This window comes from Rana temporaria, chromosome 4 (genome assembly GCF_905171775.1).
Source record: "Rana temporaria chromosome 4, aRanTem1.1, whole genome shotgun sequence".
Classification (NCBI taxonomy): Eukaryota; Metazoa; Chordata; class Amphibia; order Anura; family Ranidae; genus Rana; species Rana temporaria.
The window spans coordinates 196,920,144-196,944,278 of NC_053492.1; the positions used below are offsets into that span (position 1 = coordinate 196,920,144).

Consider the following 24,135-nt stretch of genomic DNA (forward strand, 5'->3'; position numbering starts at 1 on the left):
AATATGAGATCTCATAAGAGAGCACACTGCCCACCTCGCTGTGCTCATACCACTCGAGTCACAGATGAACTCTCTGTTCTTTTGGCTCAGCTAGAATTGTAATATTAGCACAGGTGTTGGTGGACTTGGTTTCACATATTATTTTTTTTAGCTTGGTAAAGCCATGCTTGGGGGTTTTTTTGTTTTGTTTTGTTTTTTTATTGAAGAAAGTTGAGACTAATCGCACAAATCTTTAAAGTGTACAAGAATAGATTAAAATGTGGAAAAAGACTGCGCTAAACCAAAAAATGAAAGAAAAGCTGCCAGCACACAAACAAACAAAGCCAAAGGAAAAGATAAATAAGTGTGGCGCTATAAGTGTATCAAAATAAAATATCAGTAATAACATCCGATATATAACAAATAATGATGACTAGATGGTGAAGTCCATGTGTGAAGAGCAGATATCACAAATATTGTGATACTGGAAGAATAAAACAGCTGTGTGTTGCTTTGAGGAGACGTCTGCATATCCTCATCTGGCACCAACAAACCTTAATCTTATGTTATGTGAGGCAGCTGTCTGATTTAATGAATGGGCAACCTGACTAGAGGATATAGAACTCTACCCTTCATATAAAATATCACCGTAACCGCAAAGTCTGCTGGAACCATTTGTTCCCTTCGTTCCTGCATCTGAAGGCCCATTTGTTTGGTTCCTGTCGCTCCTGGTTTCATTCCATCTGAAGGATCAAGAAACGCCCCAACATCCGGGGAGTCCTTGTTGCAGAGACCTAGGTCCCAAGAGGCCACCAAGCGTTTTAGACTCACTGCTGAAAAGCAGCTGGAGTCCACCACACATGGTAAGAGTACCCTACCTTTATGTTTGATGCCTTTATGATCCCTGCAGACAACTAGTTATTCGTCAGTCCATGCCAGCGATTGGAGAGTCACATATTTGTTTGTTTATGGACTATTTTCACATCCAGTGTTTTATTCTTCAGGTATCACAATATTTGTGATATCTGGTCTTCACACATGGACTTCGTCATTTAGAGTCCGTTCACACTAGGGCGACACGAATTCCAGCGCGACTTTCAGAGGCGACTCCAACACGACTTGAGCATGAACCACAGGGCGATCTGGGGCAATTTACAACACGACTTGAAGTCGTCTCCAGGACAGGAGACTTTCCAGTGGCCAATAAAACAACAATCAGCTCTAGGGGAGGGAGAGGTTTGCCTGAGAAATGTATGTTATCTTCCTGGAAAGTCGCTTCAGTTAAGACAGTGATCAGACTTGGATCAGACTTCCATTGAAATCAATGGGTACAAATCGCCTAAAAGTCGGATTGAAGTAGTACAGGAACTTCTTTTGAAGTCGGAGCGACTCGAATCGTGTGTATTAACACCGCTCCCATTCACTTGCATTGTTTTTCTTGACAGCGCGACTTGGGACAACTTGAGGCGACTTCAAGTCGGATCCCAAGTCGCCCCAGTGTGAACCGGCTCTTAGTCATCATTATTTGTTTTTTATGTTATATATCGGATGTTATTACTGATATTGTATTTTGATACACTTATAGCGCCGCACTTATTATTTATCTACAAGAATAGATTACCCAGTTTCTTACAAATGAAGTCCTCCATTAGTTTCAGTAATGAACAAAACAAATGTATAAAAATGCAGACACATACAGTATAATGCATTAAATACTAATATATGAAGTAATGTTAATCTCAAGGTCTTAGTGGTGCATCTACTGCACAAAATACAGACTTGGATGGGAATTAGATGGAGGTAAGTGTGCAAAAATAGGAGTACTCTTTTAATGGGCTAATTAAATGAAAGGGAGTGTGTATTTCAAAGCGGTTCACAGCTAGCTAAACTCTGGTAACAGCCGTGACGAAACCAAAAGTAGAAGAAATAACAAACGAGTGATAAAACATAGAGAATAATGAGCAAGAAAATGAAAAGGGGGGAGATACAGGTAAGAGGGCAAAAAAAGGGGAGGGGTGCTAAAGAAGGATCATGGATTTGAAAGGTAAATAAGAAAGGGGGTTTTTAAGAGATCTTTAATACTCTCCCGGCCACTTGTTAAAAAGACGTGGACATTTCACTTGCATATGCCCATGTAGGTTCTGCTTTAAACAGTGGTATTTATGTAGTGTTTATGTAGATCTGTATCCTTGCATATCATTGAGCACATCCAGGTTTTAGTGAGTAAGGTTATGGAAACCATGTTTTTTTAAATCCTTTAGTTCAGGGGTATTGAATTCAAATTCAAGAAGGTTCAGTCAGTAAAATTTTCTTTCAGCAGATGTCTAAAGTCATGTTATGTCTATCAAAAAAAATAAGTAATGTACAATTTCCAATGCATTTCTGTAATATTCATTGCCGATGTCCTGACCTCCCTTATATCTGGTGTCCTCATCAAAGTTTTCCCTAGTACCATTTGTCCCTTACCGAATACCTCCCTGCACCAGGTGCCTCTTGCACTAAGTGTTAATAACCAAGTGCCCCCTTATATCAAATTTCCCCTAGCACCAGGTGTCCCCCTCATAGTGCCCCCTTATATCAGGTTTCCCCCTCATAGTGCCCCCTTATATCAGGTTTCCCCCTCATAGTGCCCCCTTATATCAGGTTTCCCCCTCATAGTGCCCCCTTATATCAGGTTTCCCCCTCATAGTGCCCCCTTATATCGGGTTTCCCCACCTCATAGTGCCCCTTACATCATGTTTTTCCACCTCATAGTGCCCCCTTACATTAGGTTTTTCCACCTCATAGTGCCCCCTTACATTAGGTTTTTCCACCTCATAGTGCCCCCTTACATTAGGTTTTTCCACCTCATAGTGCCCCCTTACATTAGGTTTTTCAACCTCATAGTGCCCCCTTACATTAGGTTTTTCAACCTTATAGTGCCCCCTTACATTGGGTTTTTTTCTTCCTCATAGTGCCCCTTTACATCAGGTTTTTCCACCTCATAGTGCCCCCTTACATCCGGTCAGGTGTCCCTTACTTCTCAGCCCCAGGAGAGAAGAGGGTGGGGATGAAGCAGGCTGCCGTGATGAAATACATTTTCCAGAAAGGACAGATGTAAAATCAAAATTCTGCATTTTGGCCACCAAGAGGTAATTTCCTTATTGAGACAGCAGAGAGCAGTAAAACTGATGTTTTAACCCTTTAACACACAATGAAAAAAAGTTTTTCCTAGAGATACACAATAAAGGGAATGTCCTGTCTACTTTATTTTGTTGTCTGTGTCCCTTTTTAAAGAGATGTTTCCTCACTTCCTGTCTAATGAAATTGTTGTCAATGTGACACTAAGTGAGGGAAAATCTCAGACAAAGCCCAGATGGAAGTAAAACCTTGACTGGTGTTCTAATCCTCCTTGACTCTAATGTAAACAATCTAAAAAAAAAAAAAATGGGTGGGCACAAACCAGTTTTTCGCAGGATTTAATATTGGCCTTGCGGGCAGCATGATCAGAGTAAAACGTGCAGAAAAAGTTCAGCACAAAGTTGGATTTTGAACAGTACCATTCAGCAGTAAGTGGATCCTAAGTGCTGCACAGACTGGGGTCAGGTAAAAATGTATTGCCTCTCTCTGTAGCGTGCCTCCTGTGAGTCCAGGACCGGGGGCAGAGTTGTAATGCCCTGGGCTCATAGGAAGTGGATTGAGTAATGCAGCCCTAAAGAGCTGCATTGCATCGCTAGATCGGTTATGCCCCGTACACACGATCAGGCTTTTGCCCGGCCAAATCTAATCGGAATTCCATGCGAGTAAAATAGAACATGTTCTATATCTAAACTGTGACGGAATTCATCAGAATATCCGATGAAAAAACTCTGATGGGGCTACACACGATCGGAATATCCGATAAAAACGTTTGTCAGACTTTTTCCATCGGAAATTCCGATCGTGTGTACAAGGCATAAGTCTATGGGGGTACACTTAAGATCAGGTTTGTAAGGCAGCTGAAGCCCCGTGTAAACTACATCTGAAATGACTTTCAGCTTGCACAGAGCCGCTTTATCCCAGCAGCCACTGAGTGGCAATGAACTGAAGGTTCAAGTGAGTAGTATGTGATGGTGAGTGAATAGATTGAATAGAATAGATAGCTTCGCCCAGCATGGCACTCCAGATGCACTCCAATTATTACTTTCAGAGTGTCACAAAGCTAATTTCCAGTAGTTGTTCTCATGCCTGATATACCCACCGCCACTGAACAAATCCATAGACTGTCATAGTTGTGCCGAATATGAAGGCTGAATCTTTATAATTGTGTAAATTTGTTTTGATGATCTGTCTTTTCCTTTTAGGAAACTAGAAAACATATGACATATCCATTTAAACCTCCTACAAGGCACTCCCTCACATCACACTAATGGAGTCTCAGAACACAACAAAGCTCATCTCCCGCAAGAGAAGAAAAGATGTTGGCGGATCCAATGGGACAACCGATCAAGAGTCTGTTCTTAGAAAAGTTCCTCGATTTATGACGGTTGGTAATTGGGTAATGTGTGCTATGGTCCTTTGTTTTTATCGTAGCAAAATTAGATTCAATCATTCATTATAGTTTTTAACCACTTTTTGGTTTTCTGTATTCATTGTATGTCATCAGAATCGGAACTCCGTGGCAGCCTGCCCAAGTGAAATGGCTGTTTTAAATTATTTAAAGCAAATCAAATTGGATTCATTTGTGCTGCTAGCAAAATTAATTCTGCCATTTTTTTTTAGTCAATTGTTTTCATACACTAGAAAAAAAAAACTCTATCATTGAATGTTTCTATAAAGCAAACACTTTGAAATGGCAAGTTAAAAATAGTGCATGCATGCACACTTGCAAATCTGTGGAGTCTATTTATAAATGTGTTCATACAGATTAAGACAACTTTTACACAGGTTTCACATTTTTTTTTTTTTTTTTTTCTAATTTGATTCTGCAAGATACCAGATTTGAAGTCTCAGAGGTCATAGGCTTTCCACATCAACATTAGGAACTACTTTTTAGGATGATATTTCATAAAGTACAACTAAAAGGGGTTGTGGCAGTCACCTGCCCCCACGCCCTCTATATGTCCTGTTTACCATTATCACAGAAGGTGAAATAAAAAATGCCACATTTTAGGGTTGTCCCGGAAAAGTAATGGAATGGAAATCTTCCAATGAGGACACTAGTTCTGGTGACCTGGTGGTCCCCAAGAGTTTCCCTTAACCGGTTAAGGACCGCCACGCGACTATTTACATCGGCAGAATGGCACGGCTGGGCACATAGACGTACAGGTACGTCCCCTTTAAGATGCCCAGCCGTGGGTCGGCGCGCTCGCGACCCGGTCCTGTCCTCGGTGACCGCGCCCGCGGGCCCTATCGCCGCCCGTGTCCCGCGATCGGGTCACAGAGAGAGAGAACGGGGAGAGGTGAGTGTAACAACCTTCCCCGTTCTTCCTAGTGTGGCTGTCAGTGATTGTCTGTTCCCTGTGTTGGGGAACGACGATCAGTGACGTCACACGCACAGCCACGCCCCCCCACAGTAAGAACACTCCCTTAGAACACACTACAGCGCCCCCTCCTGGTTAACCCCTTCACTGCCAGTGTAATTTTCGCCGTAATCGGTGCATTTGTATAGCACTTTTTGCTGAGAAAATGACAATGGTCCAAAAAATTTGTCAAGAGTCCGATGTGTTCGCCATAATGTCGCAGTCACGAAAAAAAATCGCTGATCGCCGCCATAGGCACCCAAATGTGACAGCTTTTGGCTTCAGAGCCGGCTGCGCAAGTCGTGCTGTGCATTGTGACTGGTCCTGAAATCTTCTTGGGACCTGTGACGTGTCCCAGAAGACTGCTGGGAGGGAGAAGGCAAACCTGCTCCTCCCACCACCACCAAAAAAAAAAAGCCAAATGTTAGAGGAGGGGGCCTTAAAATGGCACTCCCCCTTTTGATTGAATTTCTGCTTAAACGTGAAAAGAGAGCAAAACTTTTGGATTTTATTACAGTTATCTTGGAAGTAATTTTATTCTAGGTAGTTTTCATATTTTACATGCTTGCTGTATTGTTCCCTTGTAAATAATTTTTCTACTGTCTGCCTACATTTTGATTCCATTGTTAAGCTTCCATGATCAACTGCTGAGATTAAATATTAGACACAAAGTATGATAACAAACCCAAAAAAGAAAAACTGAGGGCACTGACTTTATTAAAAAGACAATCATACAAATGTATACGAGATGCCGGGCATGCAAGTAGCGTCACAGAGAATATGTATTTTGCCATCTCCTAACTTTGCTACTAAAGCTGCCCATAGATCATGGATCAAATCTCGGCTGGTTTGGAATGGATCAGCCAGATTTGGTCTGTCTATGGGATTGTAATGAAGTTGAATATTTTTAAAGTGATCACTGGTGTCAGCTATAGCCGCTTGCAATGACCATTGTTTTCTACTGTCAGGGAAGGCTCCCTGCCAGCAGAACACAATAGCACTGTGGGAGGCATTCCACTTACACTTACTGTGTTGATGGGGAATCAAGCAATTTTCTTTCCTTCCTTGGGCTGCTTTAAGTGAGTTACTGCCCTAGAACAAACAGGCTGGATGAGAGTCCAAATTCCATTAGCTGCATACGTGTTCTAGGTCAGTGACTCGCTAGGCAAGTACAGGTATTCATATGAAATCTGCATTATGAATATGGCCCACTAGGTGGCAGTGAATGGCCACTTTTTTTTTTTTGTTGATCCCCCTCTAATCTCTGTGAGTCAGCTAATGCTATAGTATTAGTTGTCAGGAAAATTACGTCTGTAGGTAGGAGAAAGCTTTAAAAAAAAAGTCCCAATTGAGACTAGTTATATCTAAATAAAACCCTCTGTGGTGCTTCCTCTTTTGAAGTGCAAACCATGACTTGTAGCGAGAAAGAGAAAAGGTATAAAGTGGATTAAAGCATTGTTTCTAGCAAGGTATAAAGGGAAGTTGATTGCACAGTGATCTTATGAGTTTTTTTACCAGGGAAATTATTAAATTATAAAACAATAGGGTATTGACCTCTAAATACAGATGTGCATTCAGCAAGTACATGAAATATCCTGTCGTTGGCACATAGTCCTTCAACAGAAGGGCAGTGCAGATAACCAGAGAAAGCAAGCACACAGCTTTTAGATCACCAGTTGTTTCTTGTCATTTCTTTTCTTCACCCAACATTTTTGGCCCATTCAGCAAGTATACTCTGTTTTGGTGTGCATGAGAGGTAAATGTGTTTAAAAATTATCATTTGAAGCAAAAGGTAAATAAATATGATATATAGGCAATAGCTGTTGCCATATCTTTAACTAAAATGTAATATAGTAACAAGGCTTTCTTTGAATGGGCAAGGGGGGTATCGTGACTCCTCTCTCCTTGTCCATTTACAGATGCTGTGAAAAGATTACAGGATGTTTTATGAATGGACAAGGTGGAGAATGCGCAACTTACTGTCACTCTTCACTAGAGCCAAATGTGTTAGTTTCAGCACCAGATGTTCAGTAATTACAGTAGTCTATATGACGAACAGTCTCAATAAGGCAGCAACATGTGCATACATGGCACACTCATGATTCAAAATACTATATTTTTACATAGCAAATATCCCCAATTTATTTTTCACAGAGCTCCCCGTTTAATTCAGTTCTGTATCCATCTAAAGTTGGCCAAGCAAGGATCAAAATTCGGCTGGTTCAGCAGGGACCAGTGTTTTCTGTATGGGAACTCTGGTTGTACACAAGTTGATGTATCCATCGACTTGTGTATAAATCGCCCGTCAGGGTTTTTCCCAAGCGATTTGTGCTGTCTGCTATAGCCATCAACATTAATACTTTAAAATGGAATATTAATGTGTAACTTTCACTTAGGCTGTACAACTAAGGTCGGGCATAGACCATGGGTTGTAGGAAAGAAAATCGTTTGGTTTCCCATCAACTAAATCAGTGCTGCTGGGGTTCCTCCCACAGAGCCATTGTTTTGTCCCGGTGGCGAGAACACAGTGATTGTTGCTAATGGCTATAACAGCCACTAGGAATAATCGCATTTAAAATCCAACAGGCTGGTTATGCCCAAGTTGATTGATCAACTTGGGTACATTCAGCCTGCTCATACATGGTTTGAATCTCCACCGGTTGCTAAACCGCCGAAGATTTGAACCATCTATGGCCTGCTTAATCAATGTGTTCTGCTGGCAGGGAAGACTCCCCACTGGCAGAATACAATAGTACTGCGGGAAAGATTCCCAGGAATTGAGCAATTTTCTTAATTTTCATAATCTATGGCCTGCCTAAAGCCTGGTACACACCACTAATTATATACAGTACAGACCAAACGTTTGGACACACCTTCTCATTCAAAGAGTTTTCTTTATTTTCATGACTATGAAAATTGTAGATTCACACTGAAGGCATCAAAACTATGAATGAGCACATGTGGAATTATACATAACAAAAAAGTGTGAAACAACTGAAAATATATTTCATATTCTAGGTTCTTCAAAGTAGCCACCTTTTGCAGCAGACACATCTCTAGAACTGTTAAGAGGAGACTGTGTGAATCAGGCCTTCATGGTAGAATATCTGTTGGAAACCACTGCTAAAGAAAGGCAACAAGCAGAAGAGACTTGTTTGGGCTAAAGAACACAAAGAATGGACATTAGACCAGTGGAAATCTGTGCTTTGGTCTGATGAGTCCAGACTTGAGATCTTTGGTTCCAACCCCCGTGTCTTTGTGCGACACAGAAAAGGTGAACGGATGGACTCTACATGCCTGGTTCCCACCGTGAAGCATGGAGGAGGAGGTGTGATGGTGTGGGGGTGCTTTGCTGGTGACACTGTTGGGGATTTAGTCAAAATTGAAGGCATACTGAACCAGCATGGCTACCACGGCATCTTGCAGCGGCATGCTATTCCATCTGGTTTGCGTTTAGTTGGACCATCATTTATTTTTCAACAGGACAATGACCCCAAACACACCTCCAGGCTGTGTAAGGGCTATTTGACCAAGAAGGAGAGTGATGGGGTGCTGCGCCAGGTGACTACCTCTTGAAGTTCATCAAGAGAATGCCAAGAGTGTGCCAAGCAGTAATCAAAGCAAAAGGTGGCTACTTTGAAGAACCTAGAATATGAAATATATTCTCAGTTGTTTCACACTTTTTTGTTATGTATAATTCCACATGTGTTAATTCATAGTTTTGATGCCTTCAGTGTGAATCTACAATGTTCATAGTCATGAAAATAAAGAAAACTCTTCGAATGAGAAGGTGTGTCCAAACTTTTGGTCTGTACTGTGTGTGTGCGTGTATGCATGTGTATGCATGTGTATGTGTGTGTGTGTGTGTGTGTGTGTGTGTGTGTGTGTATATATGTATATATATATATATATATATATATATATATATATATATATATATATATATATATATATATATATATATATATTATATAATTATATATAATAATATATTATATAATTCACACGGGCTGAATGGTTTTTATTGAACCAGCTGATGTCGCCTGACATTCGGCCTGTGTGTACGGGTCTTAAGACTGTCCATGGAGTGTCAACTCTGCTACAAAATTTTCACTTCTGAATTAACTTAAACCGTGTTAAAGTATATCAACAGGTTGTAGGGGTGCCATGTCTGTTTGTGGTACATATGTGTGTTGGCCTTTTAAAGCCCCAAGCACATTATAAACACATGAAACCACCTTTCTGCAGATTGTAGCCTTTGGGAAAACAAATGCCCTTTTTACAGAAAACATGCCTCCAAATCATGTACAACTGCTTTTAAAATAGAATCGTTAGAAGATTTTTTGAGGAACTCTGTTCCTGAAGATGCCTTGTTAGGAAGAGGTCGGTAATTTAAAATGTTTCCTTTTTATTCGTTATTTATCACAGGCAATTTGTGGGTCAGCATAGGTGTGCGCACAACCAACCCTGTGGCACAGATTCCCCCTGTTTAGACCCCAGATATTTCACCAAAGCCCCCTAACAAGGCTCCTAAAAAAAATGGCAAAATAAATGAATAAAATTGTCAAAAATAAAATAAAAAACTACGAACACCAATCTCTTCCCTACTGACACTGTCCATTGCTCTACTGACATTGTCAGTATATACATATGCACACACGTATATTTGTTTTGAGCTTTTGGGTACACACCCTAATGCTGTGCACACCTATGTGGGTCAACGATAACCAGCCTTTTCTGTTAATTTTTTTTTTCTGCCATCTTAGGAAATAAAGTGCCTGGTGCTCCTAAATGTGTATTAAGTATCTAAATGCGCCTAAGTGCTTAGGCGAGTTTAGTTATTTTTTTCAATTCAGTGGCCAGAATAAATGAATATTCTTGCTAATGAAATAAAGTGCTTGGGCAGTTCTTGAAGCTGCTTTTCTCCTGCCAGGAGAAAAGCATTTTATAAAAGTTCCCGTGTGCATGAGGCCTTGGTATACATAGCATGCTGTTTTTTGGAGGTTAAGTAACTGTCAGTTTTCTCTAGGTCTTATGTATAATATTCACATAATTATTTGTGGATCTCACTAATAGCTCTTTTAGATTACTGGATTGTTTGCTTAGTCATGAAGAAAAAAAAAAAAACTTGTTTATTAACTAAATATTTTGCCTTTGTATTTCATCATATGCTTTCCTGTGTTACATGGGGTCAGTTCTTCTCCATAGAAACGTAAAGCCCTTTGTTGAAACCTCAGCATGTATTCTCAGTTTTAATAAATGCAGTGGGTTGCTGCCAACACAGTAATGTTTGAATGTAAACAATCCGCATTTCTATTTGTTTCTCTGCATGAGTTTACAATAGATTATTCATGTTCCCACACAGAAGCAGATAGTCTACATTTTTGTGTTTTAAGAAATATCCTTTACGCCTCGGAAGCAGCTACTATTTAAAAAATAATATTTACCTTATAACCCCTTCTATCACAAAAAGAGTTGGCGTTGCATAATAGCACATTGTGCAATTTTCTTGCAGGGGTTTAAAAAAACAAAGTGTGGTTTACTTCCGCTTTAAGGGGTAACTCCATTTTCGTTTAAAAAATATAGAAACTGAAAAAAATCTATAGCATATACACGACATGTTTATATTGATTGTGCTTTTAAAAATTACCTTAACTTTTTATTCTGCAGCCACATTAATTTTCTGTAAAATGCGCAAACCGGAGGTATTACTGAACGCCCCAAGAATTGCGGTTTCTGGCTTGTATGACTAGCTCTCTAGTTTTATCTGAAGTCTGCACCAAGCTACAAATCTAATTTTAGGCACCCCTGCAATAGGAGTTTCAGTTTTATTTAGACACTCCACAAGGGTTGAATACTTATAAAGGGATGCAGACCCTGCAGCTTTTCTTATTAGAACACAGAGAGTCCACCAATTTCCTCAAAATTCTGCAAACAATACCCCATAATGACAACTTGAAAGACGTTTGTTTGAAATCTTTGAAAATGTATTTTAAATAAAAGAAAACACGTGTACATAAGCATCCACATCCTTTGCCATGACACAAAATTGAGCTCAGGTGCATCCTGTTTCCACTGATCATCCTTGAGATGTTTCTACAACTTGATTGGAGTTCACCTGTGATAAATTCAGTTGATTGGACATGGTTTGGAAAGGCACACACCTGTCTATATAAGTTCCCACAGTTAACCATGCATGTCGGAGTGAAAACCAGGCCATGAACTCCAAGGGTACTGAAAAATGTCTGCAGCATTGAAGGTCCCAATGAGCAAAGTGGCCCCCATCATCCGTAAATGGAATAAGTTTGGAACCACCAGGACTCTTCCTAGTGCAGGCCACCCAGCCAAATATGGCAATTGGGGAGAAGAGTTTTAGGCAGGTGACTAAAAACCCAATGATCACTCGAACAGCGCTCCATCGTTTCTCTGTGGAGATAGGAGAACCTTCCAGAAGAACAACCATTTCTGCAGAACTCCACCAATCAATCCTGTGTGGTAGAGAGGTGAGACAGAAGTCGCTCCTTGGTAAAGGGCACATGACAGCCCTCCTGGAGTTTGCCAAAAGGCACCTGAAGGACTCTCAGACCATGAGAAACAAAATTCTCTGGTCTGCTGAAACAAAGATTGAACTTTTTGGCCTGAATGGCAAGCGTCATGCCTGCAGAAACCAGGTACCACTTATCCACCTGGCCAATACCATCCCTACAGTAAAGCATGGTGGTGGCAGCATCATGCTGTGGGGGTGGTTTTTCAGCAGCAGGAACTGGGAGACTAGTCAGGATCGCGGAAAAGATGAATGGAGCAATGTACAGAGACATCCTTGGTGAAAACCTGCTCCAGAGCGCTCTGGACCTCAGACTGGGGCGAGGATTCATCTTCCAACAGGACATTAACCCTAAGCAAATAGCCAAGATAACAAAGGAGTGGCTATGGGGCAACTCTGTGACTGTTCTTGAGTGGCCCAGATTGACCACCGACGCTCCCCAATCCAACCTGATGGAGCTTGAGAAGTCCTGCAAAGAACAATGGGAGAAATTGTCCAAAAACAGGTGTGCCAAGCTTGTAGCATTATACTCAAAAAGACTTGAGGCTGTAATTGGTGCCAAAGATGCTTCAACAAAGTATTGAACAAAGGCTGTGAATACTTATGTACATGTGAATAGTTTTTGTTTTTTTTATTTTTCATAAATTTGCAAAACTTCTTTCACGTTATCATTGTGGGGGATTGTTTGTAGAATTTTGAGGAAAATGATTTGTATCAATTTTGGAATAAGGCTGTAACATAACAAAATGTGGAAAAAAGTGAAGCGCTGTACTTTCCGGATGCACTGTAGATTTGTGGTTGTCATGGTGCTGCAAACGTGATCACCTATGATGTCAGCAATTTGATAGCTCCCAACCAAACTGTAAAGATAACACTAGTAACTGTACCTTATATAATTTTAAGGCATGCCTTGAATGTAACTGTTTTGGTCTCTTTGTTTTAGTTGTAACAATAGTGTCATGCCCGTACCCCTAGATTCACATTTAATTAAATGTATTTAAAATTCTCTAGAATAACACGTGGGGTATGGCACCCTATCATAATGGCCCTGGTGAGCATTTCCTGCCAGTTAGGAACTTGGCCGGTGATAAAGGGCTTCAGAATCCAGAAAAACGATTCAGTTAGGACTCTGACATACAAAAGTCAGTTGTTGCCTGAAGCTGACTGCAAACTTTTGATTGTCACCCGATAATACCTTTTTATTTTCAAAAATATTGTGGTTAGACTGGTTTTGAGGTACCTTTTTAACTGGTGCAGATGATGTTGGTCCTGAACCGGCCAGATAGGGTTGTGCTCACTTCATACAAATGAAAGTGCAATTCAAATGAAGCACATTATCAGCAATGCTTGCCCGTTTATTTGCTGTGTTTACTGGACTTTTGAACAAATCCAACACTCTTCAGCCTGGCCTCTAGAAAACCACAGGCCACATTCCCGTTCCACTGCAAAGTGGTAAGTCTATAGCAGATATTTACACAATCAAGAACTAGTGGCCCATAAATATTTATAGGTACACCATAGCCATTTTATTTTTAACTTTTTGTTTCTGATATGCAATAATAAAATAATTTCCTTATGCATTTACAGGGTGTAAGTGAGCCTGCACCATTCTCAGATGAAATACAGATTGACCATGAAAAGCCATACACAAGAGTAACAATGGAAGAAGCAAAGACGGGGACGCCACGTAAGTATTTCTATTTTTACAACCCAAGTAAGAACGCCTATGGAAGTAATGTGAATATCGGGTTTCGGCTATGGCCACGGCCAGGCTGAGCATTTCTTTCTGCTCTTTCTAGGTGCAGTGTAGGGTGTCTCATAATAGGTTGTTGAGGCCTGAATTTCATTGGGGTGTTCCTCAGGTCCAGTTTTTTGGGTAGATAAAATATTGCATCAAGGGGCTTCCAGGACACCCTGTAGCAACAGCAGTCTGACCATTCAACACATTGAGGTGTCTAGCCTACATTCATCTGCTAATTTTCCCAACAGATGCAGGAGTACTTTAAAATGTCAGGTGACAGTTGTTCACCAGGATCATTGCCTGTTGAATGCAGTAGCTTGGCAGCCTATACTTAGAGCTATTGTAACTATAAACTGTTTTGTAATCTCCAGCTCCATTGTACACTGTCCCGCCAACAAGTGAGAACTGTGCAATTCACGAAACTTCCTCTAAGTAGTAAATCTCTCTGTAGCTCATTGTTTTAGCACAGTATTTCAGCTCCAACTAGTAATTTCAAGTTTCAGGATACCCTTACCGGTCATTTATAGTACTGTGAAACATTACATAGTTAGGTTGAAAATGTCCATCCAGTTCAACCACAAAAAAATAAACAAAATAAAAAACAGTACAATCCCATACACCCAACTCCATACCCACAGTTGATCCAGAGGAAGGCAAAAAACCCCAGCAGAGCATGATCCAATTTGCTACAGCAGGGGAAAAAAATCCTTCCTGATCCCACGAGAGGCAATCGGATTTACCCTGGATCAACTTTACCTACAGATCTTAGTACTCAGTTATATTATTTACATTTAGGAAAGAATCCATACCTTTCTTAAAGCAATCTACTGAGCTGGCCAGAACCACCTCTGGAGGGAGTCTGTTCCACATTTTCACAGCTCTTACTGTGAAGAAACCTTTCTGTATTTGGAGATGAAACCTTTTTTCCTCTAGACGTAAAGAGTGCCCCCTTGTCCTCAGTGTTGACCGTAAAGTGAATAACTCAATACCAAGTTCACTATATGGAGCCCTTATACATTTTACATGTGGATCATATCCCCCCTTATTCTCCTCTTCTCAAGAGTGAATAAATTCAGTTCCTCTAATCTTTCCTCATAGCTGAGCTCCTCCATGCCTCTTATCAGTTTGGTTGCCCTTCTCTGCACTTTCTCCAGTTCCCCGATTATCCTTTTTGATAACTGGGGCCCAAAACTGAACTGCATATTCCAGATGAGGTCTTACTAATGATTTGTACAGGGGCAAAATTATATCTCTCTCTGGAGTCCATACCTCTCTTAATACAAGAAAGGACTTTGCTCACTTTGGAAACCGCAGCTTGGCTTTGCATGCCATTATTGAGCTTATGATCAACTAAAACCCCCAGATCCTTCTCCACTACAGGTCCCCCCAGTTGTATTCCCCCTAGTATGTATGATGCATGCATATTCTTAGCCCCCAAGTGCATAACTTTACATTTATCAACATTAAACCTTATCGCCCAATTAGACAGAGCACTGAGGTCGGCTTGTAAATTGGAGACATCCTATAAGGATGGTATTCCACTGCATAGCTTGGTGTCGTCTGCAAAGACAGAAATGTTACTTTTGATCTCAGACCCAATATCATTTATAAAGATATTAAAAAGTAAGGGTCCCAACATTGAACCTTGGGGTACACCACTGATAACCTTCGACCACTTAGAGTAAGAATCATTAACCACTACTCTCTGAATTCTGCTTTGTCTTCTTTTCTGTTTTAACTGTTTACTGATAAATATCTATACATATACAGTATCTTTTATAAATGCATATATTATTGATTCTGACATTTTAAAGTGATTCTGTATACATTTTTTTTTTTTAATAGCAAACATGTCATACTTGCCTGCTCTGTGCAATGATTTTGCCCAGAGCAGCCCCAATCCTCTTTTTGGGTCCCTCGCCTGTGCTCTGAGGCACCCATAGGAAGCCGCTTACTTGCGTGCGTCTGTGTGTTCGCTCCTGAGCCCTGCCTCCTGCTCCCTCCTCACTTTCTGTGATTGACAGCAGTAGGAGCCTCTGCTCTCATGCACATTGCTGTATCGAGATCGGCTCAGGCATATATAAAATGCACCCTGAAGGTTTTTTTTCCCCCTTAATGCAGAGAGTGCATTAAAGTGGTTGTGAAGGCACAAGGTTTTTTCATCTTTAAAGCATTCTATGCATTAAGATAAAAAACTTTCTGTGTGCAGCAGCCCCCCTAATACTTACCTGAGCCCCATCTTGATCCAGCGATGTGCATGAGGGACTCTCCCTCCTGATTGGCTGAGACACGGCAGCGGTGCCATTGGCTCCCATTCTGTCAAAGTCAAGTAGCCAATAAGGAGAGAGAGGGGCGGGCCCGAACCATGGCTCTGTGTCTGAATGAACACACAGAGCTGGCTCTCGGCTCGGGTAACCCCATTGCAAGCTAATTGCCGTGGGGGCATTTAACAGGAGGGAGGGGCCAGGAGTGCTGACGAGGACCAGAGAAAAGGAGGATCCAGGCTGCTCTGTGCAAAGGCATTGCACAGGGCAGATACGTATAACATGTTTGTTATTTTTATAGAAAAAAAACAAGACTTTAGTATCACTTTAAGCTTTAAAAAAAACTTTTACAACCACTTTAAGTCCTGTGATTGCTCAGGGTATAGTGAAACATCTAGATTTGAGTGATCATTCCTGATTAGCTGCTCGAAACACACAATTCCCAGTTTGTTCAACTGCTTACATTACATGATCCTCAGCCCTGGCTAGATGATCACAGGACATCTCCATTTCAGCCCTTTACCCTTATAATGTAAAGGGAAATTGTAACTTACCCTGTCATTTGAGGGGTTGTCGTCTAATACCAGGAATGTTGCTTGAAAACACGTATACCCCTTCTGTGTCCTGTAATTTTGCACAGCAATAGTGACATAAGAGATATTTTATTTGTCTTTAGGTCCCGACTGCATGTTGTTCCCTCAGCCATGTCCAAAATACTAAACGTCCTCCATACCCCTGTGTTTCATCTCCTTTTCTCATTGTTACACTAGCTTCTCTCACAGCTGTAAACGCACTGTCTGAAAAAGCATCACTGGCTCACCTTTGTTTATCTGCAGTGCATTTTCTGGGATCTCCCTTATCCTTCCATTTTACAATTTCTGACAGATCTCCTCTACCCCAGTGTATGCTTTTTTTTTTTTTTTATTAATTTTTTGGCAACTCCTACCTCACCACACTACATTCTTTACCTATTTTCCTAATAGTTAATGATCCAATCCTACTAATCTTCCTTTATCTGTCCATAATCAGATCCCACTGTATTCTCTCTTCTCCCAGTCCACAATCCTAGTCCCTTGTGCCTTAAAGGGGTTATAAAGGTAAATGTTTTTTCACCTTAATGCATTCTATGCATTAAGGTGAAAAAACATCTGCGATTAGCGCCCCCCCAGGCCCCCCGTTTACTTTACCCCTCGAAAGTCCTGCACCGTGAACGCGCTTGCTTCTTGGCAAATCCATTGGTTGATTGCAAGGCAAGCAGTGCAGCCATTTTCTCGTGCTGCTGTCAATCACATCTAATGATGCGGCGCGCCAGGGGGCGGGGCCAAGTGATAGAGTGAGTGGCTATGGCCGCCGGCTGTATCACAGGAGCGCGCCCGCAAGAACTCATCACCATCGCATTACATGAAAGTGATGAGTTCTTGCAAGGGAGAGCTGAGACAGCTGCCGAAGGACCCCAGAAGACCAGGTTCAGGGCCACTCTGTGCAAAACGAGCTGCACAGTGGAGGTAAGTATAGCATGTTTGTTATTTAAAAAAAAAAATATAATAATTTACATACCCTTTAACTCTCATTTCTCCCAATCCTGGTCAGTTCATGCCCTGCCTCCCCTATTTTCCTTCTGTCCCCAGTCAGATACATGATCATTTCCAGCTTTGGCTTCTATCCTATTTGTCTAGGAACCCATGCTGCCAAGCTCCATTTTTAGCTTACACTTGACCAAATTATATGTGTCCACTTTTGTGTGATTGGGAAGTAATGCATACCAGTGTGTTATGAATTGCTCAGTGACCATCTGTAATGTGCTCATAACATAACGGCTAAGGACAAATCATGATACAATGCGATTATTTTAACATTAACAACTTCCGTTTTCAAATCACAGTACTGATTCAACAAGCCATTCTTTAATGCAGTATTTCTCAGTCTACCATAATAAGTACTGTATTTCTCATCACTACATTACTTATCTGTTTTACAAGTCTCCAGCCACTGTGTCAATAAATGGCACTTTTTTCTGAAACATAAATGGTAGCAAGGAAGTTGAAATTCATCTGCATTAGCTGTAAGCATTTGTGCCAGATCTTACGGTAACAGCAGTAGAGTGCTTTTACTGGAAATCTGCTAAAGGGCAATCAAAAGTCTTATATCATCTCATTCATCTCTTCGGTTGCTCCACCAAGCAAAATGCTGAGAATGACTTCAGTCTGTCCACACACAAAATGTATGTCTGACAAGTCTTTGATCGAAGGTGTCATTGCCAGAGTCATACGCTTACATACTATTTTTAGATATGTTCAACACCTGCTCAACTTCATTTGTGTGAAGTGACAGCCCCGGGGCAGTGTGGTCTTTGCCGTCCATATGGAGCTCATAACTACAGTGGTGTGCCTTTACCACTGGATTCTGCATGTAGTTATTAATTTTACATTATAAAGAGTCAAGCAGGTAAAGCAAGAAAATCCCACTCCATTTCATAAATGACTGAGGCTAATTATGGAACCAGTGAGACCATCCACTTTTTAAAAAGTTTTATAGCTTTTGTCAAATGGCTTCTTAGATTTCCCTTAAGGAAAACCTTTAATGTAGAAAACCATATTTATTAACTGTTTTATTACCAGGCATCTAAAGGTGCTTAGACCCACCCTACTTGCTTGCTAAAACAGAAATACACTTGGTGGGGGAGTTTTCATTATAACATGCTTCCAAGTTCACAGCATACTTGCAGATTATGGTGCAAAACTGCCTTCAACTGTGCTGTCCTTCATTGATGATGGGTCCAGGATTCTGAAACTGCTGTGCCCCCTGCCAACAATTCTTCTGGGTCCTGTTGTATTCCTCTTCGGCTTTTGGATGGCTTTTGATGTTGTAACTTATGCACATGCCGAGTACAGAGTCCGGCTGTACGCTGAGAATAGACCAAATTATGGTCAGAGGCTGTGGACATAGTACAGGTTTAGTTGGAGATGTACTGCAGAAGATAATGATAGTCTGGGGACATGTTAAGCTAGATAGAAATTTGCCCAGTTCAGCTAGCACTGACCAAATATTGGATCCATGTGTGGGCACTGTGGTTGTACAGAAGTTGATCTACTTACTGATCATCTTTTGTACAATAGCCCAGATTTTCTCTGCTCCATCAGCGCTGCAGGCTACAGACTGCAGTGCTGATCTGTGTAATCTTACAGTGTAACCTCTAATGCTCCTGGGAAATGTGTGTCATCATTTCCCAGGATGCAGTGTGCTGTCCAATTATCACTCCCCATCCAAGACTTCCAGGAAGTAAGTGCCTGTAGGCTTCACAATGCCCACAAGCAAAATGACAACGGTGTAGATATAGTTTTATAAACTATCTTTTTTGAATATCTATGCGGATCGACGGCGGATTGTAAAATAGTAAGTGACCAGATTTATATTATAAAAACGCATGATGAAAGGACATACATTTAAAAAATGCTAATTGTGGCTGGAACTCCGCTTTAATGACTTCTGGGCACAGATGGGTTAACATTTCTGGCTCATTTTATCCATTATTCTTTATGAGCTGAGTACACTGTATTTCAGAATTTCATCATACTTGGCCAACTGCTGTGCTAATTGCATAAAGGCTAAGATTATTTCCTAATGCAACAGACATAATTTTACAAGCAAAAACTAGATGCATTCCAAATGTATATTCACCAAAAAAAAACTTTTTCATGTCGGTTATACAGTGCATCCAGAAAGTATTCACAGCGCTTCACTTTTTCCACATTTTATTATGTTACAGCCTTATTCCAAAATGGATTCAATTCGTTATTTTCCTCGAAATTCTACAAACAATACCCCATAATGACCGTGAAAGAAGTTTGTGTGAAATATTTGAAAATGTATTAAAGATAAAACATGAAAGAAATCACATGAACAGATTTTATTCACAGCCTTTGTCATGACACTAAAAATTGAGCTCAGGTGCATCCTGTTTCCACTGATCATCCTTGAGATGTTTCTAAAACTTGATTGGAGTCCACCTGTGGTAAATTCAGTTGATTGGACATGATTTGCAAAGGCACAACCCTGTCTATATAAGTTCCCACAGTTAACAGTGCATGTCAGAGCACAAACCAAGCCATGAAGTCCAAGGAATTGTCTGTAGACCTTCAAGATAGGATTGTATTGAACAGATCTGGGGAAGGGTACAGAGAAATATTTGCAGCATTGAAGGTCCCAATGAGTACAGGGGCCTCCATCATCCATAAATGGAAGAAGTTTGGGCTGTGAGGGCCAAACTGAGCGATCGGGGGAGAAGGGCCTCGGTCAGCGTTTCCCTGTGGAGAACCTTCCAGAAGAGCAACCATCTCTGCAGCACTCCACCAATCAGGCCTGTATATTAGAGTGGCCAAACAGAAGCCACTTCTCAGTAAAAGGCACATGACGGCCCGCCTGGAGTTTGCCAAAAGGCACCTGATGGACTTTCAGACCATGAGAAACAGAATTATCTGGTCTGATGAAACAAAGATGTAACTCTTTGGCCTGAATGGCAAGTTTCATGTCTGCTGGAAACCAGGCACCGCTCATCACCTGGCCAATACTATCCCTTCAGTGAAGCATGGTGGTGGCAGCATCATGCTGTGGGGATGTTTTTCAGCTGCAGGAACTGGGAGATTAGTCAAGTTCAAGGAAAAGATGAATGCAGCAATGTACATGCATATCCTCGATGAAAACTTGCTCCAGAGCACTCTGGACCTCAGGCTGGGGTGAAGGTTCATCTTCCAGCAGGACAACGACCCCAAGCACACAGCCAAGATGACAAATGAGTGGCTATGGGACAACTCTGTGAATGTGCTTGAGTGGCCCAGACTTGAACCCGATTGAACATCTCTGGAGAGATCTGAAAATGGTTGTGCACCGATGCCTCCCATCAAACCTGATGAAGCTTCAAAGAAGAATGGGAGAAATTGCCCAAAAATAGGTGTGCCAAGCTTGTAGTATCATGCTCAACAAGTGGCTGTAATTGGTGCCAAAGGTGCTTCAACAAAGTATTGAACAAAGGCTGTGAATACTTATGTACATCGGATTTTTTTCCCCCGTTTTTTATTTTTAATAAATTTGCAAAGATTTCAAAAAAACGTACTTTACGTTGTCATTACGGGGTATTGCTTGTAGAATTTTGAGGGAAAATAATGAATTGAATCCATTTTGGAATAAGGCCTGTGTCCACACCAAACAGGCATATATCATTAGGGGCCTGGTAGCCCACATTTATTAACTACTTGCCGACTAGCCCCTGGTCCCGACGCGCGTGCCAGGTGGTCGCGATCGCTCGTTACAGAGCAAGAACCGGGAGCTGTGTGTGTAAACACATAGCTCCCGATTCTGTCAGGGGGAGAAATGCCTGATAGTCTGTTCATACAATGTATGAACAGCGATCATTAATTTCCCCTAGTCAGTCCCACCCCCCCTTCAGCTAGAACACCTAAAGAACATAATTAACCACTTCCCTGCCCCCTAGTGTTAACCCCTTCCCTGCCTGTGGCATTTTTATAGTAATCCATGCATTTTTATAGCACTGATCGCTATAAAAATGCCAATGGTCCCAAAAATTTGTCAAAAGTGTCCGCCATAAGGTCGCAGTACCGATAAAAATCGCTGATCGCCGCCACTACTATTAAAAAATATATATATATTAATAAAAATGCCATAAAACTATGCCCTATTTTGTAGATGCTATAACTTTTGCGCAAACCAATCAAAAACGCGTATTGCGATTTTTTTTTTTACGAAAAATATGTAAAAATTGTTTTTTTTTTTATATATATTTTTGGGGATATATATTACAGCAAAATGTAAAAAATATTCATTTTTTTTTTCAAAATTGTCGATCTATTTTTTTTTTATAGCGCAAAAAATAAAAACCGCAGAGCTGATCAAATACCACCAAAAGAAAGCTCTATTTGTGGGGAAAAAGGGACGCCAATTTTGTTTGGGAGCCACGTCGCACAACCACGCAATTGTCAGTTAAAGCGACGCAGTGCCGAATCGCAAAAAGTGCTCTGGTCTTTGACCAGCAAAATGGTCCGGGGGTTAAGTGGTTAAACACACACAGCTTGAAGTCCCTTAATGCACACAGCTTTAGGCTCTTTAGGCGCACACGGCTTTGAAGCCATTCAACGCACACAGCTTCTGTCCACACACAGCGCCTATCCCAACACAGAGACACTAGCAGCCACTGCTCCAACTTCACCTTCCTCTCACTTCTGCTCTCCCCAGCCCTTCATTATATGAGCTGTGTGCACCTGGGCACACACCCTGCAGGCTGTCTATAAGATCTGGACACAGGGTTGGAGATCCCGTCCCACCCATATCTCTGAGGAATCTCCAAGCCACAGAGCCCCATGCAGAAATAGAAAAATCAGAGAAAACTGCCAGAGCAGTTTTCTCTGTTTTTAAATTTACGCTCTGCAATCTGGCTATATGCAGACTCTGTGTCCATTTCAACACCATTTTCATAGGAACAGAGCCTCGCTCTGCCACAGGCTGTAACATAACAAAATGTGAAAAATATGAAACGCTGTGAATACTTTTTGGATGCATGGTATATACAGGGAGTTTTTGGGGGATAAGCGGTCAGCCATTCACATGTGCGGGACATGAAAGTCCTTAGTATTATGGCAGACAAGCTGGCCAACAAAAGCAACCATGCAACATATATGCGCTCTTTTTTTCATTTTTAACCAGTTCTTGACCGGCTCCTGTACATATACGTCTGCAGAATGGCACAGCTGGGCAAAGTAACGTGTGTGTGTGTGTATATACATTACTTTGACCCGCGGACTCCATGTTCGGCGGTGTGCCCGCGATCGGGTCACTGAGCTGCAGAACGTGAAGAGGCAAGTGTAAACAAGCATCTCCCCGTTCTGCCTAGTGACACTGTCACTGATCGTCTGTTCCCTCTCATCGGGAACAGTGATCAGTGACGTGTCGCTTGTAGCCACACCCCCTAACGGTAAGAATCACTCCCTAGGTCACACTTAACCCCTTCAGCACCACCTAGTGGTTAACCCCTTCACTGCCAGTGTAATTTTCACAGTAATCTGTGCATTTTTAAAGGACTGATCGCTGTAAAAATGCCAATGGTCCCAAAAGTGTAAGATGTGTCAGCCAGTCGCAGTCAAGATAAAAATCGCTGATCGCGATAAATAATAGAAATGCCATAAAACTATCCCCTGTTTTGTAGACGCTATAACTTTTGTGCAAACCAATCAATAAACGCTTATTGCGTTTTTTTTTTTTCTTTTACTAAAAATATGTAGAACAGGTAACGGCCTAAACTAAGGAAAACATTTTTTTTTGGGGGGGGGGGGGATATTTATCGTAGCAAAAAGTAAAAAATATTGATTTTTTTTTTCCCCCAAAATTGTAGCTCTATTTTTGTTTATAGCGCAAAAAATAAAAACCACAGAGGTAACCAAATACCACCAAAAGAAATCTCTATTTGTGGGGGGGGAAACGGCAATTTTGTTTGGGAGCCACGTCGCACGACTGCGTAATTTGTCAGTTAAAGCGACGCAGTACCGAATCGCAAAAAAATGCTCTGGCCCGGGGCTTAAGTGGTTAAGCTAAGCTACAACATCCCTGTGACCTATTTCTGAAAGTGGAGAATAGAAATGACTGATGCTTATATAGAAGAATTCTTTCAACTGCACTGAAAAAATTAAACCTGAAATCTCAAATTGGCAACAACTGCGCTCAGCCCACCTTTTTTTTGTGCGTCGTTTCTGCATGGCAGACCTATAATGGTAATAATTTGTGTTCTTTCTATGTTTCTGCAGCTGACAGACCAGTGAGGGTTTATGCGGATGGTATCTTCGACTTATTCCACTCTGGACATGCCCGAGCTTTAATGCAAGCAAAGAATCTCTTTCCTAACACATACCTGATTGTAGGAGGTAAGGCAAGTCTTTGGCAGGAAGGCAGACTTGGAGGGCATGTGGCTGCTGAGAGTTGTACATTTTTCTGACCATTTTGCTGAATTTGTAACCACACAAGGAACTTTGTGGGCTGTGTTGCTGACTTTGCTCGCCTTATATGAGGTATACAAAAGCTTCTCTCATAGAGGTGAAAGGAAAAGGCATGTCTACATTTCCTCTG

General features: G+C 41.3%; 1 protein-coding gene across 8 annotated transcripts in view; it reads left to right on the forward strand.

The window, feature by feature from the left end:
- PCYT1A (phosphate cytidylyltransferase 1A, choline) overlaps positions 1-24,135 on the forward strand; it is a 68,673-nt gene that overhangs the window by 32,207 nt on the left and 12,331 nt on the right. For 7 of the 8 annotated variants that reach the window (XM_040349607.1, XM_040349613.1, XM_040349614.1 and 4 more), the window contains 3 exons: positions 4,302-4,495; positions 13,591-13,690; positions 23,817-23,933. In XM_040349607.1, the coding sequence (XP_040205541.1) occupies positions 4,367-4,495; positions 13,591-13,690; positions 23,817-23,933 (346 nt within the window). In that variant the 5' untranslated portion in view covers positions 4,302-4,366. The remainder of the gene's footprint in view (positions 1-4,301; positions 4,496-13,590; positions 13,691-23,816; positions 23,934-24,135) is intronic. The other variant, XM_040349612.1, reaches the window with a different exon arrangement.